Raw genomic sequence first — 22,828 nt, forward strand, 5'->3', positions numbered from 1 at the left:
CTAGGCGGTGAAAGACAAATACAATATGATCTCACCTATAAGTGGAACCTAATCAACAAAACAAACAAGCAAGCAAAATATAAGCAGAGACATCAAAATAATGAACAAACTGACAGTGACCAGAGGGTGGAGGGGGATAACAGGGGAAAGAGGGGGAAGGGTCATGAAGGAACATGTACAAAGGACCCATGGACAAAGCCAAGGGGGAAGGATTGAGGGTGGGTGGTAGAGGATGCTGTGGGGGGGTGGGGGGAAAGCAGTGGTGGGAAAATGGAGACAACTGTACATGAACAACAATAAAAATAAAATAAAAAACATACACACAAACTATTTCTTGCAAAATGAAGGGGGCAGGGATGGCTGAGAAATGTGATGATTGTATCTTTATCTGTGAAAATATGAGCTAAAATAAATACTTAATGCATAATCCTTAAGTTATTGCCCACCTGGACTGTATTCAAGAGTAAAATGACAGTAAAACACCGGAAACTTTAGCAGAGACTCAAAGATAATTTTCATAATAGTAAGTGAAGTTTTAGTTTGGTTTGTGAATATGTAATTCTGCCTTCAATCTATAAATCTTGTACCCAACATGACACTTCTTTGCTCAATCCTTCTCATTTGTATTTTCCTGGTCTCTGTGAGGAGGAGGCACACCTGTATAGCTTGTTAGAACGTGTTTGGATAGTGGCTGTGCACAGTGGCTAAAGCACCGGCGTCTCTCAGTAGGGAAGGGCCCCCATGGGGTGTTCAGGTTCTGCTGCCCAGCTGCAACTGTGTGACCAAATCACTGTGTGTTGGGTCCTTGACTTGATAGGGTGCTTACTTAGTAACTCATGTAAGTATGTACATATGTATTGTAAGTAAGATGTTCTGATGTCATTAGACACTGAAAATATTTAAAGAGGTATTTTATTGATCATGGTCAGGAATGTGTTATTAGCAGATGTAGAGGAGTTTGTGAATACAGGGAAAGGATTTAGCACTTTGAGAGTTGTCATGGAAACATTTTCTGAGAGGCAGGCCAAGAGGATGCTTGGGGCATCTGCAAAGCAGCTATTTTGAGCACAAAACTGCAAATATATTATTTGTTAATTGGTGACTCAAACAAATTAACAAACTTGTCATGACTTCTTACACCTAGCTTAGGGACAATGGTGTTAAAACCCAGGGAAAAATGGAAAATCCAGATCCCCAAATTCTAAGTGTGCTTCCTGTGCAATAAATTTGGCCGGGTTTCTTGAGTGTATTTTGTCAATTGTGGAATACATATACGGAATTATCATTTTCCTATTGTTTCTCCAGTGTTAATCATTCATAGTTCTATCTCTGGCCTATCTGGTGTCTGGTACAGGATAAATTTGTACCTAATAACTGTGCTCCGTGTCAAACTCTGCATTTGCTGCTTGTGCACTTCTTCCTTAGGTGGAATACAGCCTGGATCCCAACTGCAATTTGGTTTCATTGGTTCAGAGTGGAGTTAACTTCCCTGGGACTCTTTCAGCCTAAGTGTGGTAAACAATCACTATTTTTGGCAGAAGATGAAGCCTACTTAGTCACCGTACACAGGTGATGTTCAGTGCTGTTACTGGGTGACAAGCAGGCCTGGGCTGGCTGAGATGCTGGCTACATCTCTAGTGCTTCAGTAGGTGGCACTCCTGTTCTCTCTGTGCTGAAGCTGGCGGCTGGCACAGAGGCTGTGGGTTTGGGCGGGCAGGAAAGCGAACCGACAACTCCCGACAGCTTTTTGGGGCAAGCTGCAGCACAAACCCATTATCAGTGTGGTGGCAGCTGCTGCTGTCTGTCCCTCCTGGCAGGCAGTTTCAAAGTAAGGGCCTTTGGAATCTGACTGTGAGAGTGGAGAGGTGAAGAAGTGAGGCCACCTGACTAAAACAAGCAGGTTGGGAGTCAGTTATCTGGTTCTCTGCAGACAAGTCTGGGAGCAGCTTGGAGGCTGAGACCAGACGGCACACAGGCCCTTCTCTTCTGTAACTCTGGTTTGGGACAAGCTTATCAAAAAGGCCAACTCTTTAAAGTCCCATCTTGGAACCAAGTTAGTGAAAATCTAAAATTTCTTGCACTGCTGACAGAATTGTATTTTTTATACCTAAATGCTGGCTTCTCCCGGTCAGTCTTGATTTCTAACACTCTGTCTTGTTGCTGATAGAAGAGCACCAGCCCTTGTCAGATAGAGCCTCTACTTGGGGTTTAGAAAATACGGTCACCACAATTTCCCTCTATCTCCTGACAGCTGGGTCTCAACCAGTGTTATAGTTTGAATGTGTGTGTCTTCCCAAAATTCATATGTTGGTATCCTAACGTCCAGTGTGATGGGTGGTATTAGGAGATGGGGCCTTAGGGAGGTCATGAGGTCGTGCAGGTAGAGCTCCCATGAATGGGATTAGTGCCCTTATAAAAGAGGCCCACCCATCCCCCCTACCTGGAGCTTTCTTGCCCCCTTGTGAGGGTACAAGTGAGAAGATGGCCATATATGAACCAGAGAACAGGTTCTCATCAAACATTGGCACTCTAGGCACCTTGATCTTGGACTTCCTGGCCTCCATAACCATGAGACATAAATTACTGTTGTTCATAAGCCATCTCGTCTATGATATTTGTTGTAGCAGACCAAGTGGACTAAGACAACCAACAATGTGCCTCTTCTCTCCATCTAATTCAAACTCATCCCAATAAGTGGGAAATTTTGAGCCATTGGGATTTGGTTTTTGTTAGTCTTTTAGTTTATGGGATGAATATCTGTCATGTCAGCAAATTTTCATCCACCCTTAAGAGAGGGGCAATAGCTGTGTGTCTTTAAAATTTAAGAGGATAGAAAGTAACTCCACAGAGAGATGAATTCACATGTGGACCATCTCATATGTGCCAGAGAAGCATGCTGCCGCCACCCCTGTTTCTAGGGTGGGGCCATTGGTTTGTCATGGTGCATTCTCCTGCTGGCCCAGCAGACTTTTGGCACCTAAGACAAAACTTATTTGTCTGGTTTTAAGCATGGTTGACCTTTAACATTTTTATCATATTATATAATAATAAAGGTCAAAATATTAGCTGAAACAGCAAAACAGATCCCTCATAGTTGATTTTGAAAAGAAACAGAAACTTGAAGGAGACAAAGTCATAGTGAATCATTTAACTTTAGAGCTCAAGGGAAATATGACGAATTTCTAGAATCTTAAAATGATGAAGTTGACACCCTTCCTCATATGCACCTGGTGCCCCCCCAGGCCCTCCCCACTTTCTTTTGAAATGTTTGTCTTTTCTTACTGCTTTGTATGATTCCTGTTTGTATTCTGGACATTCATGCTTTGTTGTATTTATTGTGATTATCTTCTCCCTTCTGTTCTTGTCTTTTAAATTTTATTTATGTTTAGTTGTTTTCTTCCTTTTAACTTTTGAAGATCATCAGTTTACTTCTATGGCAGGCAATTAATTTGTTATAAAAAGCTCTCACTCTCCTTCCTTTGGGTATTGCCTTAAATTACTCCCAGACTGAATCAGAGGACTTCTGGATCGGTTTCCTAATAACAGGCAAGGGAGCAGCCAGATGGTCCAGCTATGACAGCACAGCTAGTCAATAGTAGATATTTTGGGAGATGAATTGTATCACAGCAAAAAATCTCTGTGCACAAAGAATGAGTCATGGGTCCGACTGGTTGGCTGGTAGCATCTGCAGTCAACTCTGGTTTGCTATCTTCTGACTCCCTGATTAAAGTGTAAATAGATTGCACAATTTCTCTTTGGCTTTTAGTTCACAGAAACATTCTTAATATTCAGGGCTTTGGTTTCAGCAGAGATAAAGCAGACTATAACTCTGCCTCCAGGGATGCCAACTTTGTTAGAAACAGTGGCCATGTGAGAAGCTCTTCTTTCATTTAGAAAAACCAGAATCCAGTTATTCTGTTTGCTACCACTTCTTGTATTCCCGCTCAAGCCATGGCTGGTCTATATGATGAATAGCACCGAGACACCGCTGAAGACATACCCATCCCCTTGTCTGGGGATGGGAGCTGTGAGTCACTGGTGGCTGTCACTTTGGGCTGGTGGCAGGTGCAATTATTTTGTGAATAGCTTGTAGCCTCATCCACCTGCCTGTGTGTTCAGAAGGCAGATTGTCAACCAAAAAATAATGAGCCCGGTAGCAGTGTACGAGAGAGAGGATTTGTTGTGCCAACAAAAGTCTGCAACAAGACATGATCCTGTGAAAAACAAGCTAGTCACAGGACTGAAACCACATCTGCAGTGTTCCAGTTTTTCAGTCCCCAACCCGTCACACACGTGCCATAAACTCGCACACAGCTACACACATTTACATAGGCTTACAGCGATTTGTTATGCATAAATACAGTCACACACAATTATAAACATTCACATAGAACTATATACATACAACACACTCTTATAAAACTACATACTTCTACTGGCACATATTACACACAACTACTCATACATACTCTCACACACAAGTATGCTGTTACACACATTACAGCCACAGACAAATAACCACACACACGTTCCATAAATCCCTCCTTCTCTACCAGGAACCCAAACTTTTTCACTTAGAAATCTGAGTATCATTTGTAATAAAAGTGCTCATAGAGGTTTCCTTTCTGCTTTTTGGTTTGCTGAACATTGTGGTTAGGGGGGACCTCTCAGCATCTCTTGCAGCTCCTGTCCTTGGTGACGAGTCCCTGGTGCACGCAGTGCAAGGGACCCTCAGGCCCCAGTCACATGACTAGGTGCTCTTTTTCTGAGCAGATGGAGCCCAAGGGATGGGTGGTCCTGACATCCTTTGTTTAACTCTGTAACCACTGCCATCCACGGGCTAGCACAGAAGCTCACACATAGAAGCGCTTCAGTATTTGTTGAATAAATCCAAGAATTTGCGATTTCCCCCTCAATGCTTCCTTCATCTAATTTTTAGAATTAAAAAATTAAAAAAAATGTTGACTTGCCTGACTTTTAGCAGAAGCGCCCAAGGTCATGCAAAGATGTCTTAGAATAAAACCCTCCCTGGAGAGTAGAAAGCCCTACATAACTTCATAAGTCTCTTAAGGATTTCAAATCTCAAATAATCAGAGACTCCAAAACCCTCAGACATCTAGTCCAAGGCTCTTACAGGTGAGGGAACTGAGTCCCAGAGACGTTAATTCCTCCAAATTTACCTAGCCGCTTGGTAGCGAACAAGAACTAGGGCTGCGGGGGCCTGATTCCTAGACTAGTGCTGTCCTACACTTTTCACCCCGATTCGGCTTAGCTGGTTTCATTCAGGGAATAATTCCTCGATAGGAATGTTAAGGAAACAAGTGAATTGAACTTGAATTTCTTTATCCAGAGCATTACAGTAGTCTGTGAGGAATGATTATACTGGTTTAGGTAGGACATATGTTTACCCTCATGATGGGGCGTGAGGAAAGTCGTCTCTGTTGCACTATTTGTGTAAATTTGAACTCTGCCTTTGGAATTCTCTTGTGCAGCATGTGGGATCTCTGACTTCTCTCTCTGGCTGGTTGCATCTGCCTGGTGGGCATTAGAGTAATCTCAGGTTCACGGTGGTCTTAGCCTTGCCTTACCTCACAGTATGATAGAGCTATGAGCAGTGTTCTTCTTGCTTGGCTTCTATGCTGGTTTTGTGTCTTTGACCTAAAATGTCACGTGAGTCGGTTTCCTTGGAAACTTATATATGTGGGGTGGGACATGTAAGTGCAATGCAAGGCATAACTTTTTCAAACAACGTGTAAGGATGCTGTGCATTTGTATTTGCATAGTCACGTTCATTCTAAAGATAATACAATATGCTTTCACAGTAAATGGTAAAGTGTATGAAACTCGAAGCCCTGAAATCTGGCAGCTATTAATAGCTGTTACTCTCACTGGAACCACCGTGCCCTCCCCAAAAGACAAGTTAACATCATGTTAAATAGAAAAAGATAGTTAGATAATTTAAAATAAACTAGGATATAGTGAATGCTGGCAGTGGTTACGTTAGGGTGACGGAATTATGGATAATTTTTCTCTTTTCTCTATTTTCTAAATGCTTTATAATATAGTCTTATTACTTTTATGCTGAATAAAGTACATTTACTACTTTAAAGGAAGACAAGCAGAAATACAGTAATGCACCAATGCTGAGAAACACGCTTATAAAAATCCCCCCTCGCCCCCCAGGGGCAGTCCTGCTGTGGAGGGTGTTACTGATACCATGGCTCTTGCCTTCCATCGCCACCCTGCTTTCATAATAGCACCCACCAATTTATGTGCCTCTTCCTTTTATTGCTCTTACTCGTCTTAAAATTCTATTTTTAATTTTTTTCTTCATAGAAAAGCTATCAGAATGAAAGTTCTTTTTTTTCTCTTTCATCTTTCTCTCTCTGAACATATGTCTTCTTGCTTGGCTTCTATGCTGGTTTTGTGTTTTTGACCTAAAATGTTATCAAATCAACTGTCAGTTCCGAAATGATAAGTTTTACACCTAGGTATGTTTTAATTATGACGTGTGGTAATTTTACATTATAATATATCACTTTAAAATACATTCAAAGTTAAAATGGGATGGACATTGGTGTTAATAGAAAGCTGAGGCTCTGAAGTCCAGCAAGCAGGAGGACCTGCCCCTGGATTTCGCCAGCTTGCGTATGCTGTCGAATTGATGTGCTTCATTTCTCACCTCCTGGTAGAGTTAAACAGCTTCTGTGAGTTATTTTGTGCAATGGATCAGTGAATTTGTAGGTTTATTTTGCTAGTTAAATGTTTCTATCAAATATCCTTATTCACACAGGAAATGATTTCTTTTTAAAGTTTGTTCTTGTCAGGAAAGATTATACTTAGTATCCTTTGAAAATACAGGTGTAAAGACTCACCTACAGCAGCAGAATTAAATCTAGGTCAGATTTCATACATGTGTACTTATGTGCATGTGTGTGCATGTGTGTATGTTCACACACACGTACAGCTGCAACTAGTACTTATTGAACTAACTTCTATCAGGAGACACCACCAATGAAACTCAACTTCAGGTACTGAGGATACAATTTACCAGGGTGGGAAAAATCTTTATTACTATCATTTAGGAATGTTTCTATTCTAATGGAGTATCCTCATGGTTGATTTAATAACTTTCAGGTTCTAAAGTACAGAAAAGGAAATGATTTAAATTGTGTGTGTAAATTCAGTGCATATACCTAATTTGCTTCCTAAATCCTACTTGCCAGTTTATGATGGAAACAAATTTTAGAGACCAAAGTCATCATTTTTATTTCATATCTTCTTTTAGTGAATTCTTTACATTTTAAATTACTTTTATTTTTCCTAAATATTGGATTTCACTACTAGTTAGAGCTGGAGAGGCTGAGGAAATTTTCCTGAAATGATTTCTCTTGTGAGGAGAAATTACTGAAAAGCAACATCAGTTTTGAAATGAAGGCATAATACTTTTATTATCTCAAAAAAGAGAGCTATTTAAAAATGTGTAACTATATGAGGCAAAAAAAGGGGGGGGGAGGAAAAACAGCCTTAAGAGCAAGGGTGAATCTTTTTTTCCATTCTAGCTAAGCAATCCTCTTCCTCAACTATGCTAGGAAATGCCGCCTTCATGAAGCCCTTCTCAGATCTATATGGTCTGGGGTGAGAGATTAAGCAAAAGGTAGAAGAGGTGGGCCTTTTCGGGTCTTATTAGAGAAAATTCTCAGAGCAGTTAGAAGAAACAGATAAGGCAAAATGAGCTGACACCTCCTACACTCCCTCTCTTACTTCTCAGAGTGTTTCTGAAGGACAGACACAAGTCAGAGGCTTTTTGAAGGACACATGTGGGAACAGTCTCATGGGGGGGACTGCAATTGGAGAGACACTTTAGCCGAGTGGTGTCTGCCCTCCAGCCGGGATTTCCCCCTTCTTAGCCCCAGCAGCCATGTTCTCTCTGTCTCCCTCCCTTTCTCCTTCACACACACATACCCAAGGTTTTCAAAGTTCACTCTGTTACATTCTACTCAGAGACCAAAATATCAACCGACGATAGAATAAAGCCATAATCTTTGTTAGGTGTTGTTGAAACATAGAAGGAACAAAAGTAAACGTAAATAGAAATTAAAATTGAAAAATAAACTCACTGCCAGAGCATTTGGGAAACAAAGTACCATTTTAATAGACACATAAATCATAGTTATTTCATTTGAAAAACACCAAACAACTCTAGTGCTTCTGGAAAGCAGACTCGGCATCTGTAGAAATAGTTACATGAACCTGATAAAGACATTATTCTTTCAGGTCTTATGAGTTATTATAATTAGTAAGGCCAAATTCTAACACAAAGGGCTCTATCTAATAAAACATTCTTTGAATATTAAAATAATTCTCCCAAAGCCTCTATTAAGTTTTGCAAATTTCAGGCAAGTTATTGTATCTGAAACTCTGCCCAAGATATATAGTTAGTAATGTGTTGCTATGAAAGCTTTTTGGATGGGAAAAAAAAAACCCCTTCAAGTATTAGAATATCAGATTTCCCAGATTTTGGCTCCTGTCTTGCCTGTTTCTCTTTGCTAAACATCCAGACTGAGACTTTACTATGATTATCTAATCTTACTCCATGCTTGGAAGTTTAGCCCTGGTAAATAGTGGAAAAGGAGACCCTCCTGAATTGTTATGGTGAATATTTGGCTCTGAACTAAATGAATGTTTAAATCTCTAAGACTTCAAGTGATGTTGAATTTGGCTGGATACTCTGTGGTTATAATATCTTAGGTCTTTAAAAAATACATGGTTCCTCAAATAACAATAAGCTCCCCCCCACTGATTAGCATTTTGTTATTATCCTCACTGTCTACTTCAAGCAAATTTTATGCAGTTTACAATTCTTGTAGCATATGGTTGCCGCCTACAAGCCCTTTGTGTGCCTTGGCAGACAGCCGCATGTGACAGTGAAGAATGATTTCCTGCATGAGTAGTAGAGAATCTTGCTTCTATCCATTTTCCCACTCGAGTTCAACTTTTAAGGTAGGGCTGGGTTAGATCCCTTTTTTCTTTCCTCCTTCGTTTTCCCCTCCTTCTAGAACTTCTTTCCCTCCTCCCTCCCTCTCTTTCTTCCCATTTCTTTGGTGCAGTCTCCTTTACCCTAGGTAGAGTAACTTATGCTGTCACTAGTATTGGAGGTTTCTGTTGAGCAGGGATAATGTAATACTCAGGTAGACAACCCCAGGTGTTTCAGGCTTTTGCCTTCTCCTGAATCCTCACTTATTTGTCCAGTCATGTGGAGTAGGGAGCCATTTGTCCTGTGCTTTGTACTTCTGGCAGGAGAGAATTCCTCAAAGTAGAATATGTGTTGGTTTGTAAGCCCCATCACTCATATTGAGACCCTGTTTTGGAAAGATAATAGCTTTTACTTAGCAATAATTGAAATGAGGGCAGGCAATGGAAATTTCCTGCTGGAAAGAAGGAGCAGATGTTTTGAGAATATAGACTGAGACAGTGACAGGAAGAGGAGGTGGGAAGCCCTCTGGAGAGAGTGGTAGGTGACAAGGAGGGAGCTGAGGAGGTGGCAGGGCCGGGTGCATATACTGTCTCAAGACCTTGGGAGCACAAGAGGCAGGGGATGAATGAGCATAGCTTCTTCTCAGTCTGAGGACCCTCAGTCCCTCCATGCCCTGGCTCCCTTTCTCACTTCCAGCCCCTTCTGTGCAGGAAGACACACGTACACTGGGTTGCAAGGCAGTGGGCTGAGTTGAGTAGAAGACACTGGGAGAAGTGAGCAGTCTACACCTGTGGTTGCTCCCCTTTTCTGATTAGAGTAGGTTGTGCTCATCTTCACATCTATGCAGTTTACACAGACTTGCGATCTAGCCCAACTGCTGTTCTGTCATTTGATCAACTGGTTGAATTTATCGGCCTATCATTGGGTTACTTACTTTTGCCCAACATTACTTGGCCTAAATATTGTGTTCTGAAGCTACTTCTGATTCCTAGAATATTAGTCTGCTGTAGTCCCAAGAGCAAGTAAAAGATAATTTTTTTGATTAGCATCTAAATATTTTGCATGAGAGAAACTTAAAAAAGGATTAAGGAAATGTATATAAACATATACACACATGATACACACATGTGTATACATGCATGAGCACACACAGGTATATATCCACATATGTATACATATGTGTGTATTTAAGCACATGTACCTATGTATATACTATGTATATAATATATAAATTGAACCTGGACATCCATTACTTACTATGGAACTTAGTAAACTATATATGGAAATAAAGATGGAACATCACATATTATAGTAGAAGTCTTTAAAAATACCAAATCTTACTGTTGATGAACAAATTGAATTAAGTACCATCTTAATGGCAGATTAATATAAATTTCCTTTTAGCATGCTTTGTTGCCATTCGGGAAAATTATACTATTAACCAGTGTTAAATAGAAAAGCTCCAAATCAGTTATAAATTGAGAACAAATAGCAAAGGCTGAATGTGCTCTGCATAACATTTAAAAATGTTTTGATTCTAATTCAGTCTCTTCCATTAGACATCCCTAGCCCCTAATGCCTCTTTCAGAAGACAGTCTCTCATGATGAAGACGTGAAGTCAGGAAGAACAGCCTCTGGAGGCACCATGAGGCTTAGTCTACTCCCTCCAGGTTGGTGTCGGCCACCTTGGGCAGTTGGGCTCCAGCGGAGTCCCCTTCTGGAAGGCCCTCTGCTGCTGCGGGTGGAGGCTGCCTACTGGGCTCCCATCCAGGAACCCCAGCTGGCACTTGCTCATCTGCTGGGGATGGTAGACTAGGACCATTTGCCTCTGTCCCCCATGGGAAGGCCTCTGCTGAGGACTGTGGGGCCTGACCGGAAGCTTCTGCTTCCAGAAGGGGCTGCTGATCAGCCAGTACTCCAGTGGGGAGATCCTGGTTTTGGGGCTCTGCTCTGGACCCCCCAGGGAGATTACTGGCCCTTGGAGGAGGTTCTGCCTCTTTGCCTCCTTCAGCCTCAGCCTGAGAAGCTGGGGGTGGTGGAGAACGCTCTGAATGGCATGAAGGGCCCAGAGAGGGTTGTTCTGGCTCCTTGAGGGCCATGTCAGCGCCCCCTTGAGGACTGCTGAATTCTGGTTGGAGTTCTTTGGACTGGTCGAGGGTCGGCTCTGAATGATGAATAACCATGAAGGCTGTGGCCAGGTTTTCCACAGTATTGTGAATACTGTTGGCGTTCTCTGTGTCAGCCTCTTCACCCGCAGAAACCGTTGACTCTGGTTCTTCGTCAGAAGTCTGCTGGCCTTGGTCATCCTTCTCAGGCATTTTCGCTTCTCTGATTTTTTTGTAGAGTTCGTTTCTCTCTTCTTGTAAAGCCCGACAGAGATTCTCTAGCCTCCCAATTTTCATCACGAAGCACTCATATTCTTTGGCTCTCAATGCTTTCTGCGATTTGAAAATAAACACTCACATAAAATGACAAAAACCAAAATTGCCAGGATGTTCTCTGGAGAGAAGCAAAACCATTTGTCCAGGAATTTGCCTACCAGGCTCTGGGGTTTGACCACTGAGTAGTGGCTGGACAGATACTTGGTCAGAGAATCAATTTTTTTTTTTTGCATTGTGTGCTAGCCTCTGGTAGAATTTTAGTCACTCTGGTAGTATTTAGAAAAGAAAGATGGTGAAGCCTCTCTCTGCTTCAGTCCAGAGCCTCTAAAATTGTGGATGAATTTTCTACTTTTAAGACTTAGAGGGCGTAAGTAGCTGCTTGTGGCGAAATGAATGAGGTGGACTGGGACTTGGCAGTGGGTAATGCTTTATCTGCTCTATGGATACACTGCTCTATGCTAATCCAGCAACTGTTTGATTTATGTTGATGAATAATAAGCTCATGTCTTTGGAATTGGTTGCAATTTGGGATGAATTGTTAGAACAGTAATTACAACCACAGAAACTCACCACACACTAATTCATAATGCTGGCTGTTCAAACTGTTCATTTTTCCTTTTCTCTAGAAATGCCAGAGTTTTTGCATGAAATCATTCCTAATCATCTTACTCCTTTACCCCATCTTTGTGCTACTCTGTACCTTTTAAGACTTTTTTTTGTTTTACTTGTTTACATGGGGAGACTGTCACCTATAAGTCCTGCCTCTCAGGTCAAAGGCCATGTATCTTTGCCTTTATAGTCTCAAAACCTCCTCAGTGCCTGACATAATATCAGTGTTTAAGTGCCTGGTAGAGGAATTAAACAACATATGTCTATATCTGTCTATAAAATAACACATACCCTGGGTGCTAGGGCTGGTGTCTTCTCTCAGTATGTTCAAATCAATGAATTAATTCATTCTGTACCTGTTATATGCCAGGCTCGGGGGGAATTCAAAGACAAGTAAGACACTGGTCCGGCCTTTAAGGAATTCACAGTCTAGCAGGCCTGCTGTCACTTGGGGGACAGCTTTGGAATCTACAAGTAGCCAGGTGACTTGAGGGACACAAAGCTCTTCAGGAGTCCAGACCTGATTCCAAATTACTTTGCTCTAATTACTTTTAGTAGGATATCATATATCACATCCCAGAACAATTCAGCCCTTTTCCAAAGGTAATCATTTATATTATCAGGATATAATTTTCTAAGTATGAATATTTTGACTAGGCAGGGGAAAAGTAAGCTAAGGGGAAAGCTTCCTCACCTCTTCAATCATGTCCAACAGAGCTTTGTTACAGTTCTCAAACCTGGCTTTCCATGTGGCTGTGTCCTTTTCCAGCTTCTTCATTTTCTTAGTCGTCTACAGAAATTAGAGTGTTTTAATATTAATCCTGAAGGGTTCATCTATCAAAGAAGCTATTAGTTCCATATGTGATGTCAAGAGAAGTCCTTCTGTTACAGGTTGCTGAAGCAAACACAAGTTCTAGGTGAAGGAGTGAAGAACAAGTGGGCAAAGTCACGATTTATTCCCGAATCATCTAGGTCAGGAGTGAACAGTTAGTGTATTTGTGCTGGAGCCAATTCAGGAAAAAGGAAACTACTGAGGGTGACACTGTTTTGCCAGTGGTTTTTCTCTCTTTTAAAATTAAAACAAAACAAAGCACCTTAATTGAGTCCCCCTAATAAGCTTGCACTTTAGATTTTTTACTTTCTCGAATAGAGACCGTCAGTGAGAAAGTTGGTCTGGCCCTTTAACCGTTCCGATGCTGATGATATCTAGGCACATCAGACAAGTGGCCACACTAAGGCAGCTTTCCCAGCCTGTAATCTGTAGAGTGCAGTAAGGTTCACAGGATGTGATCACACACATTATCCATTTCATCCTTGAAACAGTCCCACAGGAAGGTCCTGTTCTCACTTCTCTTTTAGAAATGGGGGAACTGAGGCTCAGGGAGGTGGAGTAATATTTAGGAGAGTTAGCCAGAGGTGGCTGGAGTTACTTCATCCCAATTAAGGCAACACGTGCAGGTGTCTGCTGGTCACCGGGCTGGGGCTGTGTGTGGGGGGATACAGAAGTGACTGCAATACAGCCTGCCTTTTCTGAACCTGAAACTGCTCACGCTCCTGGTTGTAGGATCTCCTCTCTGCTTGAATGAAGTAAAGGACAAGGCACGTAACCCAGGCACAGTGGATTTACCACAGCTGGCACTTGCTACTTTGTGCCAATCTGCCTGAGGCCAGAGTCCGGGCCCAGGTGTGGGCCCCCAGGCTCTACAGAGAAGCTAGGTGAGCCTCCAGTGGTTTTTTTCACTTTGACCATTTCTTAACCAAGCTAGTAGTTTATGAACTTTTAAAGGTCATTGACACCTTTAAGAATTTGATGAGGTCTATGGGACCACTCAGAGAAATGCGAATATGCATATCAACTTTTTTGGCTAATTCTCAGGTTTACTACTAAAAGTCAATAAATGAACTCCAGGTTAAGAAGGCTCTTTAAGATTTATTCCAGTCTTAAAGCTATGTAATTTTGAATTAAAATCTTTTTTCCTGTTTTAATATTTATTTCAATCTTAAAACTCTATAATTAATTTTTTAAAAAATGGATCGATCCTTTCAGGAGCGGGAAAGCTGTAACCATTGACAAATGTTGGTCTGCTTCAGGTGGCTCACTGAATTGGGAAATTCATCTGACTATTTTATGAAGGTGTTTTGAAAAGGATGCTCTCTACCCTTAAAAATGGTTAATTCCAATGCTCTCAAAATGCAATTTTGATGCTCATTTTGTTTTGGAAAATCATGGAATTGAATAAGATTGAAACATTATATTCCACAATAATATGAGCACCTTATATTTATTTTAAAAACCCCAAAACTTTTAAAAGTTGAAAAGCTTTTTAGGATATATTAATTTAATTTTAACTCCACACTCTTATGAAGCAAGCAAGGGAAATAGTGCTTTGAATTGTAGATAAAATTGAGGGAAGTTGAGTGAATGATCCAATTCAAACTTCCATCTTATTCAAAGACTCTGTCAGTTACATCTTACTACATATCTTCTAGGAAGGATCTATGAAATGGCATTTTCTACCTTAACATTTTACTCTTACATGTGAAAGCTTTTTTATCTTTAAAAGATTAGATATTCTTTTATTTCAGTATAAACAACAAAATGTTAAATTGCTAGCTCTTGTCTTTTTTTTTTTTTTTTAAACTATCCATGGACTAGAAAAAAATACCTTCCTCAGAGTGAAAATTGTCCTCGTGTTTTTGGACTGTCCTTCAGATTAATTCACTAGATACTTACCAATAAAAAAATACAGCCCAGATCTCATTGGCACCTGTACATGTTTCATTATTTTGTGAAATGCACTGGAATATCTTAGCGAGAGAAAAACGAACCCAAAGGAGAATTGCCTGTGAAAACAGAAAATGCCAATATTTTGTATGGGGTAAGCAGTACTCACTTTATCCATTTCCTGTTTGAAAGTGGCAAACACCTCATTGCTTTTTGTCAGTGTGCTCTGGAACTCTTCAAACCTTCCAGAGTAGAGGGTGAGCTGTAAATGGGAAAGAGAGGATCTATTTTAGGGCTGCTTGCAGAATGTTTCCAGAACAAAACAGCATGTCATTGTTCATTATTTGTTAAGAAAAATGATTTAAGGGAATTCTCAATACAGTGTTAGTAATATGTTCAGTTGTTTTATGTACTACAAGATCAACCTAGGTCAGGGACTATGATTGAAGTAGTTCTGTAAAGAAAAGTGAAATAATAAAATATGTCATTACCACTTCATTATATCATAACTTATACTAACAAGGATTTTTTGAGCTCTGAACATATCATGGACTGAATGTACGAAAGTATTTGACTTTCGACTCCTGCTTTTGAGGGACCTACATTATTGATGGGAAGACAATCCCAAAAGACAAGTTGGCTTTTATTTAAATAATATAAAGTGCCAACACAGAGAAGGAGCCATGTTTATGGGAAGAAGGTGAACCTTGAACTTGGTCTTGGAGGATGTGAGAATGTAGACAAATTGAAAGAAGTGATAAAGGGAATGTGGGCCAGACATGAACTAGGGCCGCTGCCATAATGCAGTTTGTACCACTCTGAACAAGTGCCATTTCCATTTTAGACAGGTGGTTTTGTATATTTATAAATACAGCATTGTAGCCAATAGCTGTTAAATGTCCCTTTTCATCAAAATCTGTTTTTTTACCACTTTTCTACAGATGGGAATAATGAGTGTTGTGGAAGGAATGCCTTTTTCTAATTTGCACGAAACCACGTTGTATGGGCTGGCATTGGCGAGTGTGTGGCTCCCCATGGGAGTACAGAGAAGAGCCTTTGTACCTCCACGTCTGCAGTCCCAAAGCTTGCCTTTGGGGTGGAAATGAGGCAGGACAGGAGAGGAAAGTGTGTGGGGACTTGATCGTTAGTGACAGTGATATTGTACAATAGTAAAACTCTGCTTTTAAAAATAATTTTAGGATAGCATATTTTGATGAATGATTTAATATGGATGATTCAAGTGAGTAAAGCCTACATTTTCAAATGAGTCTTTGGTACCCTTGAATGCCTGGAACAGACCCAAATTCTCAAGTGGGTACAAAAATGTCTTTTGTATGGAAAAGCAAGTTTGCAACATCTTGCAACAAACAAGCACCTGAGGCTGCCCTTGTAGACTGGGATGGTTGGGTTATTGACTAGATAGATGGCAGGCACCAACTGACCAGCAGGTGGTACCTGTGTGACCGTCCTTCTGAAAGCAGAGAAGAATGCACCAAATGAAAGCCAGTAGAATATAGAGCTCTTAGCCTTGGAGGTGGGAGTTAGAGGGAGTGTGTGGGAATCAACCTCGAGAATTCAGAAAGTTTGCTTATCTAGAATGGCTCATTCATAAATGATTCAGAATAGCAGAGGTTTTATTGCAGTAAAGAACAACAAAATGATAACATAAACCCTTTTCACTGAATACAAATTTTCCAAAGAAAAGTCAAACAACAGCTGACTATCATTCTAAAATCATTCATCAGCACTGCGAGTATGTGACCGAGTTTGGGGCGACTCCAGTGCTCTAAAATTTGATTCTGTGGCATTCAGATCAGAGAAGACTGAGGAAAGGGGAATCAGGGAATTCATGGCCAGGAAGGTTTCACACACACACACACACACACAGTGTATATGACAATACGTTTATTAAATGCAGTGCATTCTCAAGGCAGATTTAATTCTGTTTCATTTTTTTCAAAGACATGGTTGGGATCCAATGAATTGATTTCAGGGCCCAATGAATAGATTAAGCCTCTCAATTTAAGAGGCTCTACCCTATTGTAAGTTCCTGGCTACTAATACTGCACATGATCCTGCGGCTTAGGGTGGGAGTAACTCCCCCCAGCAGATCCTCTTCACCTTCTATTACAAAATCAGTTATTTACATTCTTGGCTATGCATTCCTATTAATTTTTTTCTTACTTTCTGTCTTCCTCCCCCCGCCCCCCATTTTTCAGTAATTCCAGAAGAGTTGCATGGCAGTCTCAGACACTTGGGTCTCCCAAGCTGTTCCTTCTAAGCCCATTCTTGTAGCCCTGTAGTTGCAGGTTGCAGACGAGAGAGGGCAGGAGTGGGTGCGTGTGTGATCCATCTCACAGAACAGCCTTGTTCCGTGACATGAACAGTACTAGGGGGAGTAACCACATCCACCCCAGCCAGCCCTCACCTTTATTTGAGCCAAATGTTCTTTTTATTGTGTTAGTCGGGGAGATTGAGATGGCAGACACATCCAGAGTGCCAAGAAGTAATGTTTTGCTTTATTACTACCTCTTCTGGCCTTTTCCTAACTTTTTTCTTAAATTTTTTTTTTAAATTTTGGTAAAATACATATAACATAAAACTGACCATCTTAACCATTTTAAGTGTATAGTTAAGGAGTGTTAATTATATTCACACTGTTGTGCAACCAATCTCCAGAATTTTTCCTCTTGCAAAACTGAAACTCTATAACCCTTGAACAACAATTCCCCATTTCCCCCTCCAGGTGACTGCTTTAAATATTTTGCTTTTCTTCCTGTTTGACCCCATTGCCATTCATGGCAAAATCTGTGTGGATTATACCGCTCTCAGGTAACCAACTCCAACACTCTACTTACACTAACTAAAAAGGCACACTTCCTGTTTACCATAGGAGTATTTGTTTGCTAGTGTTTTTCCTCTCACTATCAAACGCGATGCATGTTTGTTTTGATGTATTCCTGCTCTCACTTTGGTGTTTCAGAGAAACGTGGAAGCAATATCCAGAGGTCATCCCCAGTACCTCTCCTGCCAGAGGCAGAAATATTAGAAACAAACTGTTCTAGCGTTAGGAATAACAGTAATCGTCCCAACATTTCCTTTTAAATGGGCTGAGTGACACACACATTCTTTTAACTGAGCACCAAATTTAATCAAACATTCATAGTGTAGAGGGAACAAAACTGTGCCCAGGAATTTTCTCAGTAAACTTGCGAGATTTGGCCTAATTATAATAGTATTTTCAGAGGATCTCCTCTCGTCTTATGTCAATAAGGTGAGGACTTTTGGTCTGAAAGATGATGATTACCCATCTTTAACAATTTACTCACTGCTCTTTCCCCTAGGGCAGTATTTTGTGTCTGCGTTGTCAGGGGTTGCTGATTTTCCACATCTACTACCGCCTTCCTCCTCATCGATCCAGTGAACACTCTATTTGTAGTGATGATTGCATCCCATTGATCATCTCTGACATTTACTCTATTGCCCTGGTTTGTATAATTGGAAGCCAGACATCCCTTCCCTAAGTGACAGTCATGCCCCAAACTGGCAAGCTGTTTGACTGAAAAGTGACTTCCATCGAGGAAAACACAATCCACTTTTGGTGTTTCCCCTGCTCATATGGTAGAAATAGGGTCTAAGGCTTCCTCTTCCCATCTCCCACCCCAAAGAAAGTGCTTGAGGGCTATGCAGCAGCATCTGCAACAGACTTCAGTTTTTAAGTGTTAAAAGTTTAAAAAATACAATGTCAATACTTTTTAGAGGAACTTATCTGAACACTATTAAACATAGGGGCTCAGGGCCTCTATAGTCTTCTTGATGATTAAGTAATTGTTGGAGTTCCGAAGGTGCCTCCAAGGTGAGGGATAGACAAAGGCGAGTCCCTGTAGAGAGAGCCACATGCCGTGAAAAGTAGGGCAAAAGAGGAAAAGGCTGCGTTCGTTACATTCATGAACTAGAGGTGAACAGGTTCTTGGGGCCATCTTTCCAGTGGTTCTTAGACTTTTTGCAGAGATGCCCTTAGCCTCACTTATCCCACTGTGGGTCCTCACCTATGAAATAATACTGATATTAGTGCATATACTGCTTGTTAGCATTTTCATTAACATTGCTGTTATGACTAGACTGTAAGTTTAATTGGGCAGGAGTCTTTTGTCTCTTACTGATTGCTATATCTGCAACACCTAGAAGCATGCCTCGCACTTAGTAGGTGCTCAATAAACATAAGTTGAGTTCATTAGGTCTGTTATGGGCTAGGCACTGAGCCAAGTGCTGTGCATGCATAATTTGGAAAAAACTGTATATATTACATATTCACGAACTCATTTTTCTCTTAAAAACTTAAACATACGAATAGTTGCCATCCGTAGTTGCTGATGGAGAGGTGATACGATGTCAAAAACAAGTACATTTTTCATATAGCAGCTGCTGCCTTATGTGCTGTTATGTTTCGGAGATAATGAAAAGCAATGGGCCTCCCAGTGGTCATAGGGCTCCAGCTTGGGGTCGTGAATCCATTGCATCATCCTTAGATTACAGACAAGGAGACTTAGTTCAGGGAGGCTTAGATGCATTGCATAGGGTCACACAGCTTTTCTACAGAAGAGCTAGGGCTCTGACCCTGGTCCCTGGACTCAGTCCAGTATTGAGGGATGAGTGAGAGACATTGGCGAGTCTAGAACCCCTGGTAGATGCATTTTCGAGTTTGAGGAGCTGTAGGTGGAAAATTAGAGACCACCTTATATTTTGATTTTATAGGTCATTAAAGGCCTAGATTCTCGTGCCAAGTGAATGAATCACTCTCTAGCCTGGAGTCTGATGATATTAATATACCCTTCTCAAGTTCATTATCTTTATTTAGCAAAGAGGAGTAGAGATTGCTTGTAACATGATGTGAATAATGCATAGCTTCAAGTATTGTCTATTGTCCCCCTCCAGGCTCTGTGTTGTGAATGGGGCTGACAGAGCCAGAAGCCCTGGCTTGATTCTCCTGACCCGCCCCAAGTCTGTGAGGTCACATCTCCTTCCCCCTGCCTGTCTCTGCCACCCCTCTGCCACCTACCCCACACTGTGCTGTGATGGGCTGTGTGACTGCCCAAAGGGTGATTTTGAGTTTAGTCTTTGAACCCCGTGTCCCTCAATTCTATTAATAGTCAAAACCTTTATGGCTCCAATGGCTGTGTAATTAGTATTTTAGAAGTATTTTGATATATTTATTACCAGGGAAAACAATCCACTGTTGCATTCAGTACATACATTGGAAAAGTATGCTTTAGAAAGCTTAGACTCCACATGGTTGTCTGTGTTTTTGTGACTCCAAACTGTTGTCTGTGTTTTTGTCTGAGTTCTGATGCAGTGGTATCATTTGTGATTTTAACTTTCTTGGTTTTCTTATTTTCTTTTATAGTAAACAAGTATTCAGCAGTCAGCGCATAAACCATTTACAAGTGAATTGCTCAACTCTTAAATTAATGCTGCCCAGCTGGGAAGGCCTCCGCTTTCCTCACCTTCTGTGGATTTCTTCCAAGTGACTGCACAGTACCTGTAGGCCCCCCCCCATCTCCCCCAGCAGGGGAGCCAGCGCCCCTCTGCAGCCCACTGCAGGGCACCTCCCCTGGAATCTGACAGGGAAAGTTTGCCCAGAGGGGCAGGTCCCCCAGGGCCCAGGAAGAATGGATGGGTCTGGCTTTCCCCCAGAGTCAGACGTTGCATGAGGCTTTATTTTTGAGTCTGAAAGATGAATTCCCATGCTCCAGTCAAAACATGCCCAGGACATCACAGAGCCCAATGAAAATGGTTCCTGACTTGTCTGCCATTTAGTCATTCGCCACTGACAGAGCCAACTTCTGAGAGCACAAAAACTTGGGCGCTGACTCTATTTTTCTGATTTCCTTTTATTATAAATAGTACCAAACAGGCAAGGACATTTGCAGTATTGACAGTTAGAGATGGTGCATCTGATCAGTTTACACTTTATTCTTGCCTTGATGGGGTAATGGGAGAAGAGAGAGAGAGGACAAACACAGATGGGCGGGAACCTGGTTACCAGCTTATTCTCATTGGCCATTTTGGTGCCCTTATTTGCAGGTCAACAAACCTTTTGACTGGGTGTTTTTGGTGCAGAGCATTTATTTTTCTTAGATATAACATTGTGATTTTACTTTTACTTAATAATAAACATGAAGTTATTCTTCAGTTGCAGTTTCTATCCCCGCCCCTGGCCACATGCAGGCCTTCTGCAGACCACCTCTAGGTCACAGCCTCGTTACTTGGGAACAGCAGGAGAGCACACCCCATGCATTACTTCCCCACGTCACCTGAGCCTGCAGGACCGTCTCTTGTTCCTTCAGCATTTTGGCCTGAAGTTTCCACTCTGCTGCCTGGTTCAGCAACTGCGAGAGGAGAGAATGCAAGGAAAGATGGTCAAGTTGTCTTTTAAATGACCATTTGGCTATAACTGGTGTATAAAACATAGTAACTTGCTAATTAGCACACTCAAGTAATTTTAGGGAACTTTGTAAAGACTCTAAGAACTTTAAGAAAATAACTAGTCTCAATAGTTGGATTCTCAACTAAAAATTAGTAGTTTTATTGGGGGAAAAAAGGGAAATCATTTTCAAGTCAAGCTTGAATCACACAAAATCTGAACTCTTGCCAAATTCTAGAACCTTCTCTAGCAATCCTAGCTAGCCATCATTCGGCCTCTGCTTGAACATCTTCAGAATATCCCCACCTGGGGCACTGTTGTGAGCAACTGTTCCTTTATATTAAACCCCAAATTAGTCCCCTAACCAGTGTTCAGCACCATAGCATGCCTCAGAATCTCTCAGGGAGCGTGTGCAAATGCTGATCCCTCTCAGAGAACGTCAGTTAGGAAGTTTAGGTGTGTGATTGCAATCCATACTTACAGCAAATGCCCAAGATGGTGTGGCTATTAGTGGTCCCTGGATTACATTTTGAGAAACACTGGGTTAGAAATCTGACCTATTGTCCCAAATCCTGTATAAGGTTTACAAAATAAGTCCTGTGTAAGTTTACAGAATAAGGTTCCTCTTCCATAAGGTGGACTTTCAGATACAATCAAGGCCTTCATAAGAAACAGGATCAGAACTCAGAGCTGAGGGGCTAAATTGAAAAGGTTGTTTTAGGCATAAAAAAGTGACATAAATGCTATTTTAACCTAAGATGTATGCTCGTTTATTTGTCAGCTTTGATGGGGGCTCTGGTGTTTGTTTCAGATGTGGACCTTCGTCATATAATTCAGCAGAATTTGTCCCGTTTTTACAAAAATCATACCCACAATGTGCCATATAAGATTTAGATTTTTTTTTCTTTTTTAAACAAAAGTGCTGGAACCTGAAGACTGAAAGACACTTGTGAAAAAGCTTGACTTTTTAACTTCTATGGAGATTTACAACTTTCTCCCAGTCCTTTATAGCCACAAACATTAGTTGGACAATTGTTTCTTGCCCTTTGCTTATATCCAGTCTTTCAAAGCATTGAGCATAATTTTCATAGGAACCATTTTCTTTTCATACTCCTTTTTCTTTAGTAAATGTATGACTCTGTTGATTTACATACTACGAACACAAGGATGACTGGAAATAAAGGTTTGGGAGCAGAGGGCTGATTCTTGGTCAGCTCCATCTTACTTAACGGGAAAACCATGTGCAGACTGCCCAGGGCCGCTCACTCGCCTGCCTGTCGCAGGATTCAACATGCCCTGGGCATGCCAGCAGTGCATGTATGGGATTCAACATGCCCTGAGCACGCCAGCAGCGCTTGTATGGGATTCAACATGCCCTGGGCACGCCAGCAGTGCGTGTACGGAGAGAATGGTGAATGCCATGGATTAATCTGGTCAGTCAGTCAAGCAGCTGTCAGTTTAAGAAGATTCTAATGTATTTGAAGATAGGTTGATTTAAGGTTTTTCTTTGTCTCTACTATAAAAAAGTGTCCATGAGGTTCATATATTACTTTTGTAATCAGAACAACGACAGAAAACTCAACAAAATTATTATTTAAAAAACCTGAAGACATTTTTTTCCTATCCAAGTTTATCTTTTTTCCTACGGCTTGACCTCTCCATTTGTAAGATGGGTTCTGTATGTTCCCCTATGCCTGCCAGCATGCAGTGAA

At 41.2% G+C, this 22,828-nt stretch overlaps 1 protein-coding gene across 1 annotated transcript in view; it reads right to left on the minus strand.

Moving 5' to 3' along the window:
* Window positions 1-8,130: 8,130 nt before the first annotated feature.
* TXLNB (taxilin beta) overlaps window positions 8,131-22,828 on the minus strand; it is a 43,558-nt gene continuing 28,860 nt past the window's right edge. The window contains exons 7-10 of the mRNA XM_024552200.3: window positions 21,007-21,081; window positions 14,862-14,954; window positions 12,662-12,757; window positions 8,131-11,415 (exon numbers count right to left, since the gene is read on the minus strand). Of these exons, the coding sequence (XP_024407968.2) occupies window positions 10,630-11,415; window positions 12,662-12,757; window positions 14,862-14,954; window positions 21,007-21,081 (1,050 nt within the window). The 3' untranslated portion in view covers window positions 8,131-10,629. The remainder of the gene's footprint in view (window positions 11,416-12,661; window positions 12,758-14,861; window positions 14,955-21,006; window positions 21,082-22,828) is intronic.

The sequence above is a fragment of the Desmodus rotundus genome, chromosome 11 (genome assembly GCF_022682495.2).
Source record: "Desmodus rotundus isolate HL8 chromosome 11, HLdesRot8A.1, whole genome shotgun sequence".
Taxonomy (NCBI): Eukaryota; Metazoa; Chordata; class Mammalia; order Chiroptera; family Phyllostomidae; genus Desmodus; species Desmodus rotundus.